The sequence below is a fragment of the Cherax quadricarinatus genome, unplaced genomic scaffold, assembly GCF_038502225.1.
Source record: "Cherax quadricarinatus isolate ZL_2023a unplaced genomic scaffold, ASM3850222v1 Contig1851, whole genome shotgun sequence".
In the NCBI taxonomy this organism is placed as follows: Eukaryota; Metazoa; Arthropoda; class Malacostraca; order Decapoda; family Parastacidae; genus Cherax; species Cherax quadricarinatus.
The window spans coordinates 26,409-42,450 of NW_027196877.1; the positions used below are offsets into that span (position 1 = coordinate 26,409).

The window sequence follows — 16,042 nt, forward strand, 5'->3', positions numbered from 1 at the left end:
TTCATCTCTTGTGAGTGATAGTGAGTTTCAAATGAGTTAGTGTTCATCTCTTGTGAGTGACAGTGAGTTTCAAGTGTTCACTGAGTTAGTGTTCCACTCTTGCGAGTGTTAATGAGTTTCAAGTGTTCACTGAGTTAGTGTTCCTCTCTTGTGAGTGATAGTGAGTTTCAAGTGTTCACTGAGTTAGTGTTCTACTCTTGCGAGTGATAGTGAATTTCAAGTGTTTACTGCGTTAGTGTTCTACTCTTGCGAGTGATAGTGAGTATCAAGTGTTCACTGAGTTAGTGTTCCTCTCTTGTGAGCGATAGTGAGTGTCAAGTGTTCACTGTGTTAGTGTTCTACTCTTGCGAGTGATAGTGAGTATCAAGTGTTCACTGAGTTAGTGTTCATCTCTTGTGAGTAAGAGTGAGCTTGAAGAGCACAAGGTGTAAGAGCTTCATTCTTCTTTGACTCTTGTTTGTGGTAACTAAAAACCAGTTTTTTCCCTCTGATTATATCTAACCACACACTTGTGTTACTTGATGAAGGAAGTGAAGGAACACATTGTAAACTTACTGAGACCTTCAACATATGGCTCCAAAAGTAAACAACTTTTATTCCAAGGAATCAGAGCTACGCTATTCCTAAAAGTTCCCATTTTTCCATACATTGCATAACCCCATATATTTAATACATTGAAATTATCAATAATGAAAGATCAGATAAATGCTGAGGACGGCTATTTCATGTAAACAAATGATTCAAGAAATGTTTACTGAAATACAGACGTTTTAAATGAAAGTCTACTAAACCTAGCAGTTAAACTATGTTGCATCGAATGAAGTATAAGCAAGCACTGTTATATCTGTTTGATAATTTCACAATTAACTATGTAACATCTCTGAAACATTGTGGCCCTGTCCACCTTGTGTTCCACTCAGTATTTTATATGTCGTTATCTTTTCCTTCTCTTTTTTTTTTTAGTAAATGTCTACAGGAGAAGGGGTTACCAGCCCATTGCTCCCGGCATTTTAGTCGCCTCATACGACACGCATGGCTTACGGAGGAAAGATTCTTTTCCACTTCCCCATGGACAATAGAAGAAATAAAGAGGAACAAGAGCTATTTAGAAAAAGGAGAAAAACCTAGATGTATGTATATATATATATGCATGTGCATGTCTGTGAAGTGTGACCAAAGTGTAAGTAGGAGTAGCAAGATATCCCTGTTATCTAGCGTGTTTATGAGACAGAAAAAGAAACCAGCAATCCTACCATCATGCAAAACAGTTACAGGTTTCTGTTTCACAGTCATCTGGCAGGACGGTAGTACTTCCCTGGGTGGTTGCTGTCTACCAACCTACTACCTGAAGGAGGGGTGTTAATGTTGCAGTTTAAAAATTGTAGTGTAAAGCACCCTTCTGGCAAGACAGTGATGGAGTGAATGATGGTGAAAGTTTTTCTTTTTCGGGCCACCCTGCCTTGGTGGGAATCGGCCAGTGTGATAATAAAATAATAAAAATTATCTTTTCCTCCTATCCCTCCTGTCCTCCAGTGTAATTAGGCTGGGTTTCCTTAACCTCTCCTCATAGAACGTGGACCTTACCTCCGGGATTAGACAACATCTACGAACAAGGACACCTCAGAATCTATCCCTTCTGTCATGCCATTCACAATTACAAGAAACAGCAATGGACCTAGGACTGATCCTTCTGGAACCTCACTCCAAACATGCACCCACTCTGACACATCGTCACTGCTTCTTTCTTTCCTGTCATATATTTACTGATTCATTGTAGTGTTTTCCCTGCTATTCCTGCCTGCTCCTCTAGTTTTTGAACCAGTCTCTGGCATGGTATATCCACACAGGAATTCAAAGGTCTGTTGTCCTGGGTGTAAAGGGAACATAATAAACACAGTAGATAAACTTTTGACATATATTATCCTTCACCAAGTAAGAACAGAAGTATGTACACTATATACACTATGTACAACAATAGGTATTAGTGCACTCCACTGTAAGCAAGGCAGAATAGAAGCCCATAGAGAGAAGACCGTGCTTCAACCAGGTCTAGAATGAGAATGACAAGGGCAGACAGGTTTGTGGTACCCACAACACCTCTATGATTGCCAAAACCATCTTCTCATTGGTTGGAACCTGGGTAATGATTGAACGATGGGGCCCCATAGTTAACCCTTAGCACCTGGTTCTCTGGTTGGGGGAGATAGCCTTTCAATGAGGATGTGTACATGCGCCGAATAAAGGTTACGTACTCTTTGCACGCAACACATGGTACTGTCGAAAGCCTTCTTTCAGAAGATGCAGTCTACCCATACTTCTCTCTCTCTTGTGCAAGACAGGTATACAATACCGACAAGATGAAAGTTAAGACACTTGTGCAACATCTGGTTATCTTTATTGTAAACGTTTCGCCATCCAGTGGCTTTATCAATACAAATTCTTGGACATAATTAGAAAACAGAAGAACTATATACAAAAGATGAGGTAATCAGTCCCTCAGCCTTGGAGGTGGTGTTTACAACACCGTGGTTGTAGAGATTTGGTATTGTATACATGTCTTGCACAACTTGTCAGGCACTGCAACATCATGGAATCTTGATTCAGAGGACATCTACATGACCTTCTTCACGACTTCTACAACTAGCCCATCAATTTGGGAAGGACCTACTTCCACTGGGGAATCCCGCCTACCAGTGACTATGCCCTCGTCTGCTACACGTCTCTCTTCACTGACGCCTATATAAGTGCCAGTCTCCTTACCTGTGCTTCAGAATCTCTACAACCACGGTGTTGTAAACACCACCTCCAAGGCAGAGGGACTGATTACCTCATCTTTTGTACATAGTTCTTCTGTTTTTCTAATTATGTCCAAGAATTTGTATTGATAAAGCCACTGGATGGCGAAACGTTTACAATAAAGATAACCAGATGTTGCACAAGTGTCTTAACTTTCATCTCTCTCCCTTGTCTGACTTCTGTTACCTTGTAGTGAAACACCAGTAGTAAATCATACCACGGGTGGGGTTAGAACACGCGATCAAAGAGTCTCAAAACTCCAGACCGACGCGTAGCCACTGGGCCAACTAGCTTCATGGTTTGAATATTAAGACACTTATGCAACACATGGGAATCTTTATTGAGGGAACGTTTCGCCACACAGTAGCTTCATCAGGCCAGTACAAAGCAGAAAGGCGCAAGAAGAGGAGGAGTTTGAGGTAATCCGTCCTTTAGCCTGGAGTCGATGTTTTCAGTCCATCAGTCTTCATGGTTTGTTTGCAATCGCGTCATTACGATTTCGTTAGTCAACACCAGTAGTTTCGTGATACAGGATTTTCCATCTCTTAGACCGTACTGGTTATCGTTTATAAATCCATTCCTTTCTGGATGCACCATCACTCTTCTCCTGATAATCTTCTCCACGACTTTACATACTATACACATCAGTGATACTGGTCTGTAGTTTAATTTCGTTCTTCTTTGTTAAAAACTGGGACTACATTCCAAAGTTTTAATATCATGTCTGTAAGAATCATCAGTCAATAAATACTGAAGCCAATCATAAGTAGTCTGAAATATACATCAGTCAGTTGTTAAAGTGTATAAATGTTTCGCTAATTTTAACACATAAAATTGGTTACTATTAACACTCACATATTTCGGCTTCATTCTCAGCTATCTTTATAATTTTTATTCCCTTAGAAAGTTTGAAGCCAAGCAGCAAAGGTTTTTGATAATTACTGGACCAATACAAAGAATCCTGGAATGGTTTTGACTACCTTAATTGTGGGACACTTGGACATACCAATAGTGGCAGGAGATTTTTTCTAGTTACCACACACTTGCATTGAAATTTTGAAGCCCATCAAATGAGGCTTCGTGTTATGAAGGAAATAAAATACAAACTTTGGAGGAAGAGAAGGGAAAAAATCAGAAACTAAAAGGTGTCCCTCAGGAAAAAAAGAAAATCTACTAGACAGATATTGGAAGGTGATTACATGGTTATGATATGAAAGACGTTGATAAAACTGTATCACCTAGAGTAATGACTGAAAGTTATAAGTGCAAAGAATACTTGTATTGTGACAATGTTTGTCTATGTACAGCCTGACACAGATACATAGCAGAATAAAACTTACCACAACATATCTGTCTGACTTGGACCATTAAACACTGACTAGTTAATGGTTCAAATAGGACCGAAATGTCGTACGTTTCACTCTGGTATGTGAGGGATATTTATGTATTGTTTCACTCTGGTATGTGAGGGATATTTATGTATTGTTTCACTCTGGTATATGAGGAATATTTATGTATTGTTTCACTCTGGTATGTGAGGGATATTTATGTATTGTTTCACTCTGGTATGTGAGGGATATTTATGTATTGTTTCACTCTGGTATGTGAGGGATATTTATGTATTGTTTCACTCTGGTATGTGAGGGATATTTATGTATTGTTTCACTCTGGTATGTGAGGGATATTTATATATTGTTTCACTCTGGTATGTGAGGGATATTTATATATTGTTTCAGCTACGGTATTACATTTATATTCTTAATGTTTAGCTTCATAATGGTTGCTAAAACTCTACTTTGAGACTAATGTTGTCTCAACAAAATTCTGTTCTGCATCTCATTAAGTTCATTAAAAAAATGTTGGGCCTACATGGGCCAGTAGGCTTACTTAACTCTTTCTCTTATGTTATTATTAATTTTGTTTGATTAATTTAACAATATTTTCAGAGCAGACATTTGGAAAACAATTATGTCTCCTGCCCTTCCTTGTTGAATATCCTCCATTTTACGTGTGCTCTGGGAAGACCTAAGGCCGTACGAGCCGTACAACGTCTGGACAAGGGGAGGTGATCAAGTTTGATCCGAAGAAAATAGAAAGTAGTTCCAATTGCTTTGATCAAGAGCTCTTCACCAGCACCAAAGTAACCTTCTCTGAAGAGAGTTGCCAATCGTAGCCTCTTATCACCTGCCTCTCATATTTTCCTGGTTTAATTTCACAGTTAGCAAGTCACCAGTTTACAGTACGTTAGTGACGTCTAGAAAATGACTGAGACAAGGCTATCAACGATTGATTTCGAAATCATGAATGACTCCTTAGGTCATTTTGGCAAGTACCAGAAGTTCGTATTTGGTCTAAGCTGCTTGGGTTACTTTATTCCAGCCATGGCAGTGGTCAGCATGACTTTCACTGACAATCCTGTTAATTACAGGTAAGTTATTACTAGTGTTTATTATGAGTTATATATAACAGGAGATCTAGCCATTATATAAAGAATTTCCATTAATTCCATATTCAAATGATGTAAATATTTATTGTGTATATGTGAACTGCATCCACAATTATCACAGTTGTCTTTGAACTAACAGTTAATGATAAGATTTAAAACAATGAGCCAAGTAAGTTAAATATAATAAGTGTTATGGGTAGTTTTTAAAAGACGTAACAGATGAATGAGAATGTGGAAATGTTAGATGTTCCTGCCTAGTATGCCCATACTAGACAGGTCCTTCTTTCTTATTCACTGAATCTTAGTTTGTCTTGTGCTTCCTAGTTTACATCATGATTCAAAGAGGCAGATATAAACACAACTATGACTGCACTGACAATCTCTGAATAAAGAGTAATATTTAGTTGATCCTGCCAGATGACTGTGAAACAGAAACCTGTAACTGTTTTGCATGATGGTAGGATTGCTGGTTTCTTTTTCTGTCTCATAAACATGCTAGATAACAGGGATATCTTGCTACTCCTACTTACACTTTGGTCACACTTCACAGACACGCACATGCATATATATATACATACATCTAGGTTTTTCTCCTTTTTCTAACTAGCTCTTGTTCTTCTTTATTTCTTCTATTGTCCATGGGGAAGTGGAAAAGAATCTTTCCTCCGTAAGCCATGCGTGTCGTATGAGGCGACTAAAATGCCGGGAGCAATGGGTTAGTAACCCCTTCTCCTGTAGACATTTACTAAAAAAGAGAAGAAGAAAAACTTTATAAAACTGGGATGCTTAAATGTGCGTGGATGTAGTGCGGATGACAAGAAACATGATTGCTGATGTTATGAATAAAAAGAAGTTGGATGTCCTGGCCCTAAGCGAAACAAAACTGAAGGGGGTAGGGGAGTTTCGGTGGGGGGAAATAAATGGGATTAAATCGGGAGTGTCTGAGAGAGTTAGAGCAAAGGAAGGGGAAGCAGTAATGTTGAAGGATCAGTTATGGAAGGGGAAAAGAGAATATGAATATGTAAATTCAAGAATTATGTGGATTAAAGTAAAGGTTGGATGCGAAAAGTGGGTCATAATAAGCGTGTATGCACCTGGAGAAGAGAGGAATGCAGAGGAGAGAGAGAGATTTTGGGAGATGTTAAGTGAATGTATAGGAACCTTTGAACCAAGTGAGAGAGTAATTGTGGTAGGGGACCTGAATGCTAAAGTAGGAGAAACTTTTAGAGAGGGTGTGGTAGGTAAGTTTGGGGTGCCAGGTGTAAATGATAATGGGAGCCCTTTGATTGAACTTTGTATAGAAAGGGGTTTAGTTATAGGTAACACATATTTTAAGAAAAAGAGGATAAATAAGTATACAAGATATGATGTAGGGCGAAATGACAGTAGTTTGTTGGATTATGCATTGGTAGATAAAAGACTGTTGAGTAGACTTCAGGATGTACATGTTTATAGAGAGGCCACAGATATATCAGATCACTTTCTAGTTGTAGCTACACTGAGGGTAAAAGGTAGATGGGATACAAGGAGAATAGAAGCATCAGGGAAGAGAGAGGATAAATGGGCTAATGAGAGCATAGGCAATGGGGTCGAGGAGGTATGGGGTAAGTTTAAAAATGTAGTGTTAGAGTGATCAGCAGAAGTTTGTGGTTACAGGAAAGTGGGAAGAGGAGCGATTGGTGGAATGATGATGTGAAGAGAGTAGTAAGGGAGAAAAAGTTAGCTTATGAGAAGTTTTTACTAAGTAGAAGTGATGCAAGGAGGGAAGAGTATATGGAGAAAAAGAGAGAGGTTAAGAGAGTGGTGAAGCAATGTAAAACGAGAGCAAATGAGAGAGTGGGTGAGATGTTATCAACAAATTTTGTTGAAAATAAGAAAAAGTTTTGGAGTGAGATTAACAAGTTAAGGAAGCCTAGAGAACAAATGGATTTGTCAGTTAAAAATAGGAGAGGAGAGTTAGTAAATATAGAGTTAGAGGTATTGGAAAGATGGAGGGAATATTTTGAGGAATTGTTAAATGTTGATGAAGATAGGGAAGCTGTGATTTCGTGTATAGTGCAAGGAGGAATAACATCTTGTAGGAGTGAGGAAGAGCCAGTTGTGAGTGTGGGGTAAGTTAGTGAGGCAGTAGGTAAAATGAAAGGGGATAAGGCAGCCGGGATTGATGGGATAAAGATAGAAATGTTAAAAGCAGGTGTGGTTGGAGTGGTTTGGAGTGGTTGGCGCAATTATTTAATAAATGTATGGAAGAGGGTAAGGTACCTAGGGATTGGCAGAGAGCATGCATAGTTCTTTTGTGTAAAGGCAAAGGGGACAAAAGAGAGTGCAAAAATTATAGGGGGATAAGTCTGTTGAGTATACCTGGTAAAGTGGATGGTAGAGTTATTGAAAGAATTAAGAGTAAGACAGAGAATAGGATAGTAGATGAACAAGGAGGCTTTAGGAAAGGTAGGGGGTGTGTGGACCAGGTGTTTACAGTGAAGCATATAAGTGAACAGTATTTAGATAAGGCTAAAGAGGTCTTTGTGGCATTTATGGATATGGAAAAGGCGTATGACAGGGTGGATAAGGAGCAATGTGGCAGACGTTGCAGTTATATGTGTAGGAGGTAGGTTACGGAAAGCAGTGAAGAGTTTTTACGAGGATAGTGAGGCTCTAGTTAGAGTATGAAGGAAAGAGGGAAATTATTTCCCAGCAAAAGTACGCCTTAGACAAGGATGTGTGATGTCACCGTGGTTGTTTAATATATTTATAGATGGGGTTGTAAGATAAGTAAATGCGAGGGTCTTGGCAAGAGGAGTGGAGTTAAAAGATAAAGAATCACACATAAAGTGGGAGTTGTCACAGTTGCTCTTTGCTGATGACACTGTGCTCTTGGGAGATTCTGAAGAGAAGTTGCAGAGATTGGTGGATGAATTTGGTAGGGTGTGCAAAAGAATAAAATTAAAAGTGAATACAGTAAAGAGTAAGGTTATGAGGATAATAAAAAGATTAGGTGATGAAAGATTGGATATCAGATTGGAGGGAGAGAGTATGGAGGAGGTGAATGTATTCAGATATTTGGGAGTGGATGGGTCTATGAAAGATGAGGTGAATCATAAAATTGATGAGGGAAAAAGGGTGAGTGGTGCACTTAGGAGTCTGTGGAGACAAAGAACTTTGTCTTTGGAGGCAAAGAGGGGAATGTATGAGAGTATAGTTTTACCAACGCTCTTAAATAGGTGTGAAGCATGGGTGATGAATGTTGCAGCAAGGAGAAGGCTGGAGGCAGTGGAGATGTTATGTCTGAGGGCAATGTGTGGTGTGAACATAATGCAGAGAATTCTTAGTTTGGAAGTTAGGAGGAGATGCGGGATTATCAAAACAGTTGTCCAGAGGGCTGAGGAAGGGTTGTTGAGGTGGTTCGGACATGTAGAGAGAATGGAGTGAAACAGAATGACTTCAAGAGTGTATCAGTCTGTAGTGGAAGGAAGGGGTCGGCCTATGAAAGGTTGGAGGGAGGGGGTAAAGGAGGTTTTGTGTGGGAGGGGCTTGGACTTCCAGCAGGCATGCATGAGCGTGTTTGATAGGAGTGAATGGAGACAAATGGTTTTTAATACTTGACGTGCTGTTGGAGTGCGAGCAATGTAACATTTATGAAGGGGTTCAGGGAAACGGCAGGCGGGACTTGAGTCCTGGAGATGGGAAGTACAGTGCCTGCACTCTGAAGGAGGGGTGTTAATGTTGCAGTTTAAAAACTGTAGTGTAAAGCACCCTTCTGGCAAGACAGTGATGGAGTGAATTATGGTGAAAGTTTTTCTTTTTCGGGCCTTGGTGGGAATTGGCCAGTGTGTTAATATAAAAAAAATTAGTTGATCAGAGTCAGATGTAGTAGGAAAGGTGTTTAGTCAGTATTATAACCCAGGAACTCAGGCCTATTATCTTTAATGTAAAGGCAGCAAAATAAACACAGCAGAAATCTTTGACTTATATTATCCTTCACCAAGTATAAACAGCAGTATGTTCACTATATACATTATGTACGACACTAGGTATTAGTGCACAGCATGGTAATAGAGCAGACCATGCATCTAGCAGCTCTAGTATGGATATGACAAGAGTGAAGACGTGAGTGGTAACCACATCACCTCCACAATTGCCAGACCCTCCTTCTCATTGGCTGAACCTAGATACTGATCTGACTATGGGATCCCATCGTCCGATTCTTAGTATTCGTTTCTCTGGTTGGGAGGTACCATTTTAATGAGGGTGTGTACATACGCTGAATTGTAGTTACGTACTCCTTGCATGCCACAGTCAGGTATGTGTTGATGACTTCTGAGGACAGTCTGATTGTTGATTAACCTTTGCAATATGTTGCAACTCTCTGAGTTTTGTGAAGCTGAATTCAAAGTAACAGTTTTCAGGGACACAAGGCAGTGGGAACTTGCTGTTCATGAACTTGATGACTTTCTTATAGAACTTGCTGTCTTAAGTGATGAACTTGTCTTTCATCGTAATTATCATATTACTCTTCTTGAACATAATGTTAATGTTCATGATGAACATGTTATCCTTCATGTTCATGATGAACATGCTATCCTTCTTGAATAACATCTTACTGTTCCCCATGAACATGCTACTCTTCATGTTCATGATGAACATGCTACTCTTCATGTTCATGATGAACATGCTATCCTGTTCATGATGAACATGCTGTCTGTCTTTGACTACAACTTACTCTTCATGATGAACATGTTATCCTTCATGTTCATGATGAACATGCTATCCTTCATGTTCATGATGAACTTGCTATCCTTCATGTTCATGATGAACATGCTATCCTTCATGTTCATGATGAACATGCTATCCTTCATGTTCATGATGAACTTGCTATCCTTCAAATTCAAGATGAACATGTTATCCTTCATGTTCATGATGAACATGTTATCCTTCATGTTCATGATGAACTTGCTATCCTTCATGTTCATGATGAACATGCTATCCTTCATGTTCGTGATGAACATGCTATCCTTCATGTTCATGATGAACATGCTATCCTTCATGTTCATGATGAACATGCTATCCTTCATGTTCGTGATGAACATGCTATCCTTCATGTTCGTGATGAACATGCTATCCTTCATGTTCATGATGAACACAGTATCCTTCATGTTCATGATGAACATGCTATCCTTCATGTTCATGATGAACATGCTATCCTTCATGTTCATGATGAACATGCTATCCTTCAAATTCAAGATGAACATGCTATCCTTCATGTTCATGATGAACATGCTATCCTTCATGTTCATGATGAACATGCTATCCTTCATGTTCGTGATGAACATGCTATCCTTCATGTTCATGATGAACATGCTATCCTTCATGTTCATGATGAACATGCTATCCTTCATGTTCATGATGAACATGCTATCCTTCATGTTCATGATGAACATGCTATCCTTCAAATTCAAGATGAACATGCTATCCTTCATGTTCATGATGAACATGATATCCTTCATGTTCATGATGAACATGCTATCCTTCATGTTCATGATGAACATGCTATCCTTCATGTTCATGATGAACATGCTATCCTTCATGTTCGTGATGAACATGCTATCCTTCATGTTCGTGATGAACATGCTATCCTTCATGTTCATGATGAACACAGTATCCTTCATGTTCATGATGAACATGCTATCCTTCATGTTCATGATGAACATGCTATCCTTCATGTTCGTGATGAACATGATATCCTTCATGTTCATGATGAACATGCTATCCTTCATGTTCATGATGAACATGCTATCCTTCATGTTCATGATGAACATGCTATCCTTCATATTCATGATGAACATGCTATCCTTCATGTTCATGATGAACATGCTATCCTTCATGTTCATGATGAACATGCTATCCTTCATGTTCATGATGAACATGCTATCCTTCATGTTCATGATGAACATGCTATCCTTCATGTTCATGATGAACATGCTATCCTTCATGTTCATGATGAACATGCTATCCTTCAAATTCAAGATGAACATGCTATCCTTCTTGTTCATGATGAACATGCTATCCTTCTTGTTCATGATGAACATGCTTACCTTCATGTTCATGATGAACATGCTATCCTTCATGTTCATGATGAACATGATATCCTTCATGTTCATGATGAACATGCTATCCTTCATGTTCATGATGAACATGCTATCCTTCATGTTCGTGATGAACATGCTATCCTTCATGTTCATGATGAACATGCTATCCTTCATGTTCATGATGAACGTGCTATCCTTCATGTTCATGATGAACATGCTATCCTTCATGTTCATGATGAAAATGCTATCCTTCATGTTCATGATGAACATGCTATCCTTCATGTTCATGATGAACATGCTTACCTTCATGTTCATGATGAACATGCTATCCTTCATGTTCATGATGAACATGATATCTTTCATGTTCATGATGAACATGCTATCCTTCATGTTCATGATGAACATGCTATCCTTCATGTTCATGATGAACATGCTTACCTTCATGTTCATGATGAACATGCTATCCTTCATGTTCATGATGAACATGATATCCTTCATGTTCATGATGAACATGCTATCCTTCATGTTCATGATGAACATGCTATCCTTCATGTTCGTGATGAACATGCTATCCTTCATGTTCATGATGAACATGCTATCCTTCATGTTCATGATGAACATGCTATCCTTCATGTTCATGATGAACATGCTATCCTTCATGTTCATGATGAAAATGCTATCCTTCATGTTCATGATGAACATGCTATCCTTCATGTTCATGATGAACATGCTTAATTTCATGTTCATGATGAACATGCTATCCTTCATGTTCATGATGAACATGATATCTTTCATGTTCATGATGAACATGCTATCCTTCATGTTCATGATGAACATGCTATCCTTCATGTTCGTGATGAACATGATATCCTTCATGTTCATGATGAACATGCTATCCTTCATGTTCATGATGAACATGCTATCCTTCATGTTCATGATGAACATGCTATCCTTCATGTTCATGATGAAAATGCTATCCTTCATGTTCATGATGAACATGCTATCCTTCATGTTCATGATGAACGTTATCCATCATGTTCATATTGAACATGCTATACTGGTGCTGGTTGAAGCCTTGCTTACCGTGGAGTGCACTAATACCTATCACTGTACATAGTGTATATAGTGTATATACTGCTGTTCTAAATTTGTGAAGGATAATATAAGTCAAAAGTTTTCTGCTGTGTGTATTTTGCTGCCTTTACACCCAGGATAACAGGCCACTTGGACTCCTGGGTTGTAATATGCAGTGACATCACATTGTAGTGCAGTGACATCACATTGTAGTGCAGTGACACCACATTGTAGTGCAGTGACATCACATTGTAGTGCAGTGACACCACATTGTAGTGCAGTGACATCACATTGTAGTGCAGTGACACCACATTGTAGTGCAGTGACACCACATTGTAGTGCAGTGACACCACATTATAGTGCAGTGACACCACATTGTAGTGCAGTGACACCACATTGTAGTGCAGTGACACCACATTATAGTGCAGTGACACCACATTGTAGTGCAGTGACATCACATTTTCTTGTAAATATAACAAATCAAAATGTGCAGTTTATTAAATGCTAGAAGTTTATTACGCCGAGACGCTATAATTCAGTATCTTGAAGAACACAGATTATAGAGAGAAATATATATTGTGAGGTGCTTGTTGGTGTTTGGAAGACACACATGATAACATAAACATACTTCTACTTACACTTAAGTCACGCTACACATGCATGTTCTCGTTTTTGTATACACACCCATCAGTGTTTTCGTCTGGTTTCTTAGTAGATCTTGTTCTTGTTTATTTGTTTCAACTCCATGAGGGAGTGGAGAAGAATCCTTCCTCCGTGAGCCATGCGTGTCGTAAGAGACGATTCCAGGGGTAACGGGCTAGTAACTCATTCTCCTGTATAAATTACTTAACGAAAAAAGAACTTTTATTTGTTTTTCGGGTGACCTTGCCTCGGGGGGAGATGGCTGCTGTTTATAAAACAATTAGCGAGGCACAATGTATATTTTGTTTATGGAAGACTTATACTAAATAGGGATGTTAGTAATATTTTTTATGCAAATCTGTCTTTCACTATTTATGAAAATATTATTTGATGAGACAGAGACACAGTATTTATTTCGGTGCCATATTTAATAAATTATTTTCTACACCCAGATGTGTGGTGCCAAATTGTGATGACAAGAGTAGCCATTACGAGGAGAACTTTACTGAGTGGGCCATCCCAGAGGGTGACCAGTGTCATGTCTGGACACTTAAGAACAACATTACTGACCAATGTCAGCCAGATGTATTTACCAACTCAACTACATCTTGTTCACAGTGGCTTTATGATACATCATTGTTCTCTGCAACTACTGTCACTCAGGTTAGTGACAGTGTATCATGTATTTGTTTAGTCACATTATTACAGTTATTTGTTCTTAATATTGTACGTGGCTGTATTTTATTGTGTATTACGACTCGTTTAACTAAGTGTCTCTGGCTAACTACTGAAGGCCCTGGGTTTGAATCTAAAGCGAGTGGAAACATTCTGTCTGTTGGCATCACCAGCTGTCCCTTTCAACCAAGCGAGAAACAGTCGCTTGCTTTTAACAGGAAAACATTTCCATCTGAGAAGACTTGTAATTTATCGATACATTCCAGCAATATAAACATAAGAACATAAGAAAGAAGGAACACCGTGGCAGGCCTACCGCCCTATGCGAGGCAGGCCCAATTCTCCCACCGGCTTAAGCAAATGCCTTAACATAGTGAGGTCAGACACGTCACTTAAAGGAGGAGCAAAGCACCAGACCCAGCAGCACAAGCTAGTCAGGTCCAACTCACACCCACCCACACCCACTCATGTATTTATCCAACCTATTTTTAAACTACATAACGTCTTAGCTTCTATTACGGTACTTAGGAGTTTGTTCCACTCATCCACAACTTTGTTACAAAACCAGTGCTTTCCTATATCCTTCCTGATTCTGATTTTTTCCAATTTAATGCAATTGCTGCGAGCCCTGTCTATGTTAGATATTTTTAGCACGTTATTTATTAATACCTGTTTTTCCATTTATACACCTCAATTATATTCCCATTAATTCTAGAGAGTGCAGATTCAGGGCTTCAGTCTATCCTCACAAGGAAGATTTCTGATACATAGGATCAACTTTGTCATCCTCCTTTGCATGTTTTCCAGAGCATTTATATTTATTCTGTAATACTGTGACCAGAACTGTGCACCATAATCTAAATGAGACCTAACCAAGGATATATAGAGTTAAAGAACAACCTGAGGACTTCTGTTATTTAAGCTTCTTGCTATGAAGCCAAGTGTTCTGTTAGCTTTATTGTGAATACTTGTCTTGGTTTCAGATTACTGCTAACCACAACTCCTAAATCCTTTTTGGAATCCATAATATTAAGATCTATATTATTTAATTTATATGTGTCATGGTTATTTTCCTGTCCAACATTTAGAACTTTGCATTTGTCTCTATTAAACTGCTTCTGCCACTTCTCTGGCCAATGCATCAGTCTATTCAAATCATCCTGGAGTGATCTAATGACCTCATTAGAATGAATTGGACAGCCTGTTTTGGTGACATTAGCAAATTTGCTTATGTCGCTATTTATTCCCTCATCAATGTCGTTTATGTTGATTGTTGATAAATTAGACACATATGCAACTCTTGGGTATCTTTATTGAGGAAACGTTTCGCCACACAGTGGCTTCATCAGTCCATACGAAGGAGAAACTTGAAGAACAGGAGGAGAATGAGGTAATCAGTCCCTCAACCTTGAGTCGATGTGTTCAGTCCATCAATCTTGAATAGAATACGCCATATCAGCGGAGAAGCAGCCTAATTCTTGGGCACGACCTACTTCCACATTGAGCAAATGTGACACGACCAATGACTGCTGCACCTCTCCTGCCATACGGTTTATAAGCTGCTTCTCCGCTGATATGCCGTATTCTATTCAAGATTGATGGACTGAACACATCGACTCAAGGTTGAGGGTTTGATTACCTCATTCTCCTCCTGTTCTTCAAGTTTCTCCTTCGTATGGACTGATGAAGCCACTGTGTGGCGAAACGTTTCCTCAATAAAGATACCCAAGAGTTGCATATGTGTCTAATTTATCAACATGTCGGTTCTCTGAACCATTCATCTGCAAATCTGTCAGACACTGCAACTTATTGGGATCTTAATACTTAGGAATTTCTTCGCTTGCCTAATTCTTGGGCACGACCTACTTCCACATTGAACAAATGTGACACGACCTATGACTGCTGCACATCTCCTGCCATACGGTTTATAAGCTGCTTCTCCGCTGATATGCCGTATTCTATTCAAGATTGATGGACTGAACACATCGACTCAAGGTTGAGGGACTGATTACCTCATTCTCCTCCTGTTCTTCAAGTTTCTCCTTCGTATGGACTGATGAAGCCACTGTGTGGCGAAACGTTTCCTCAATAAAGATACCCAAGAGTTGCATATGTGTCTAATTTATCAACATGTCGGTTCTCTGAACCATTCATCTGCATGTAGAATGTCAACAACATGGGGCCCTACACTGACCCCTGCGGAACGCCGCCTGTGATGTGCCCCCATTCTGATTTCTCCCCATTTATGCAAACTCTCTGCTGCCTATTTGTCAACTATGCCTCTACCCAGGAAAAAATTTCTCCTTCTATTCTGTGTGCCTTA

General features: G+C 39.2%; 1 protein-coding gene across 1 annotated transcript in view; it reads left to right on the forward strand.

Moving 5' to 3' along the window:
* Window positions 1-953: 953 nt before the first annotated feature.
* Window positions 954-16,042, forward strand: part of LOC138851734 (organic cation transporter protein-like) — a gene marked incomplete at its 3' end in the record, with an annotated part of 42,290 nt that continues 27,201 nt past the window's right edge. Inside the window, 3 exon segments of the mRNA XM_070081156.1 lie at window positions 954-3,267; window positions 4,743-5,224; window positions 13,497-13,707. Of these exon segments, the coding sequence (XP_069937257.1) occupies window positions 5,058-5,224; window positions 13,497-13,707 (378 nt within the window).